The sequence below is a fragment of the Octodon degus genome, unplaced genomic scaffold (genome assembly GCF_000260255.1).
Source record: "Octodon degus isolate 3935 unplaced genomic scaffold, OctDeg1.0 scaffold00193, whole genome shotgun sequence".
Classification (NCBI taxonomy): Eukaryota; Metazoa; Chordata; class Mammalia; order Rodentia; family Octodontidae; genus Octodon; species Octodon degus.
The window spans coordinates 3263315-3265555 of NW_004524769.1; the positions used below are offsets into that span (position 1 = coordinate 3263315).

Consider the following 2241-nt stretch of genomic DNA (forward strand, 5'->3'; position numbering starts at 1 on the left):
CACACAATTTAAAAAAAGAAAAAGCAGGCCAGGCACGGTGGCGCACGCCCGTAATCCCAGCTCTCCGGAGGTTGAGGTTTGAAGCCAGCCGCATGCCGCTATCCGCTGGCCACAAAGACGCAGGGCCGCCACGGCGACCACGGGTGCGTGGGTCACGCGGGGAGGAAGCCCCACCCTGCAGCCTGCAGAGGAGGGGGCGGTGGGGCTGTGCGCAAGGGCGGGCCGCTGCACCTCACCCAGGGTCTGGACACGGGCGCACTAGGCCAAGCACTGCTAAGGGACGGAGCAATGAGAACTAGAACAGGAACTGTCACCTGGGCGACTAAGAAACTGAGTTACACCGGCTGGGAGGAGGGGGCAGCTTCCGCTGCACTTGGCATGGGGCCCGGCAGCAAGGCCAGAACCGCGCCCCCCAGCCCTAGATCCCAGGAACACCTCCACCCAGGCCCGCCCCAACCCCACTTTGTAATCCCTGGGATGGAGAGAAAAGCTACAAATCCTGTCCCAGCAGCTGCACACAGTGTGCGCATCCAGCTCTGTCGGCAGCCCAGCCGCAAAAAGAAATCACATTTTTATTTTTGTTTTGAGACAGGGTCGCAGTTTGTATTCCAGGCTGCCTTTGAACTCACTATGTAGCTCAGGCTGGCCTCAGACTTGCAGCGATCCCCCTGCCTCAGCCTCCTGAGTGCTAGGATTATAGGCGAGTGTCCCCACGCCCAGCATAACGTCTTTCAAATCACCTTTGTTGCAGATATTGGCAGTTTTAAAGCCCCTTCAAAACAATTGACACAAATCAGTAGTGCAGTCATCTTAGCTATCCTGGGTATATACTTACATGTTTTCCTTTTTCAGGAAATAAAAAGGACAAGGGAAAAATATGATTTACCGAAAGGAAGAGTTAATGTTTAATTGTTGGATCAATCTTGCATGCCTATATCTGGTAATATGAGCAACAAATTTGATAACAATACCTAATACAACAACCACTGTTAAGTTTCTATTCTTGTTTTGGAATTGCACACTATTTTAATTTTATGTTGCTTTATTTTTGTCTTTGTTCTTTTATTCTCTTTAAAAAATAAAAAGAGGGCCCGGGGAGATGGCTCAGTGGAATAAGCGCTTCCCTGGCAAGCGCAAGGGCCGGAGTTCAATCCCCGGTCCCACAAAAAAACCCCAAAACCACTCAAAATTAAAAAATAAAAGAAAAACTTTAAAATCCCAAATGTGTAATCATTTGGTAATATGAATATTTTTCTCAGAGGCCAGGTGGAGAAGAGCCCTCTGCGCCAGCAGCTCCGGGTGTCACGCACGCTTCCACGTTCGCCACCAGGGGGCAGCAGAGCGCCGCCCTGCGGGGCTCGGGGCTCGCTCGTCCAGTCCCGGCTGGGGAGGCCCCGCGTGGGTCGCGGATGCTCCCGCTGGGGTCCGGCCTGCGCCCCTTTCGCGTCGCCGCCATTTGCACTTCTAACCCCAGTATTCCGAAAGGGAGTCGCGGGTTGCAGCCGCTTTGACTGGGGGCGCTGCGCCCCTTTGAACTTTACAGTCTTCCCCCCAGTCCGCATCACTGACTCCCCGGGAAGCCCGTGGCCTCCTCCCTCTGGCACCGGGGTTCAGGCGGGCAGGCGCGCGCGGTCTGACCACTGCGGTCGGCCACATGGACTCGCGCTTCGCCCGTTTTCCCGTGATGGCTCGCGCTGCGCCTTCTTCGCAGCAGAGTAGTATTCCGCGCGCGTGGGCCTGACCTCCGCGCGTGTGGACCTGACCTCCGCCTCCTGGGTCCCAGTGAGCTGCGCGGTTTACGGGCAAGTCCGCCTCGCTGCAGGCTGTAGCGCGGGCCCGCAGGGGGCGCCCGCCGCCCGCTCTTCGGTGTACCAGAGCCCGGCGTTGCAGGCGTCCGCGGCGCGCAGGCCCGGCGGGCGTCGCGGTTCGGCTCCGCTCGGCTCTCGGCTCGGCTCGGCTCGGCCCAGCCCAGCGACCCCGCCCCGTCTGCCCGCCCGCAGCGCTTCAGCCGACCACCTAGGCCGCCGCCCCCTTGTCACTCAAGCCGGGAGACACGCCCCTCCCCACTTTTGACCAATGGCGGCTGCGGAAGCCGCATAGTAATGAGCTCGAGACCCACGCCGGCCAATGGCGCGGACGACTCGGGCCGCGATTTGCATGCGGCCGTGCGGGCTCGGCGAGCGCGCGGAGGGCGGAGGGCGGAGGGCGGCGCGGACGCGAGGGCGGCATGGCCGGGTCGCC

The 2241-nt window shown here is 59.6% G+C and overlaps 1 protein-coding gene across 1 annotated transcript in view; it reads left to right on the forward strand.

Annotated features, from left to right (window-relative positions):
- The first annotated feature begins 1654 nt into the window (after positions 1–1654).
- Positions 1655–2241, forward strand: part of Lgr4 (leucine rich repeat containing G protein-coupled receptor 4) — a 36204-nt gene continuing 35617 nt past the window's right edge. The window contains exons 1-2 of the mRNA XM_023704223.1: positions 1655–1715; positions 1843–2176. Coding sequence (XP_023559991.1) covers positions 1655–1715; positions 1843–2176 — 395 coding nt within the window. The remainder of the gene's footprint in view (positions 1716–1842; positions 2177–2241) is intronic.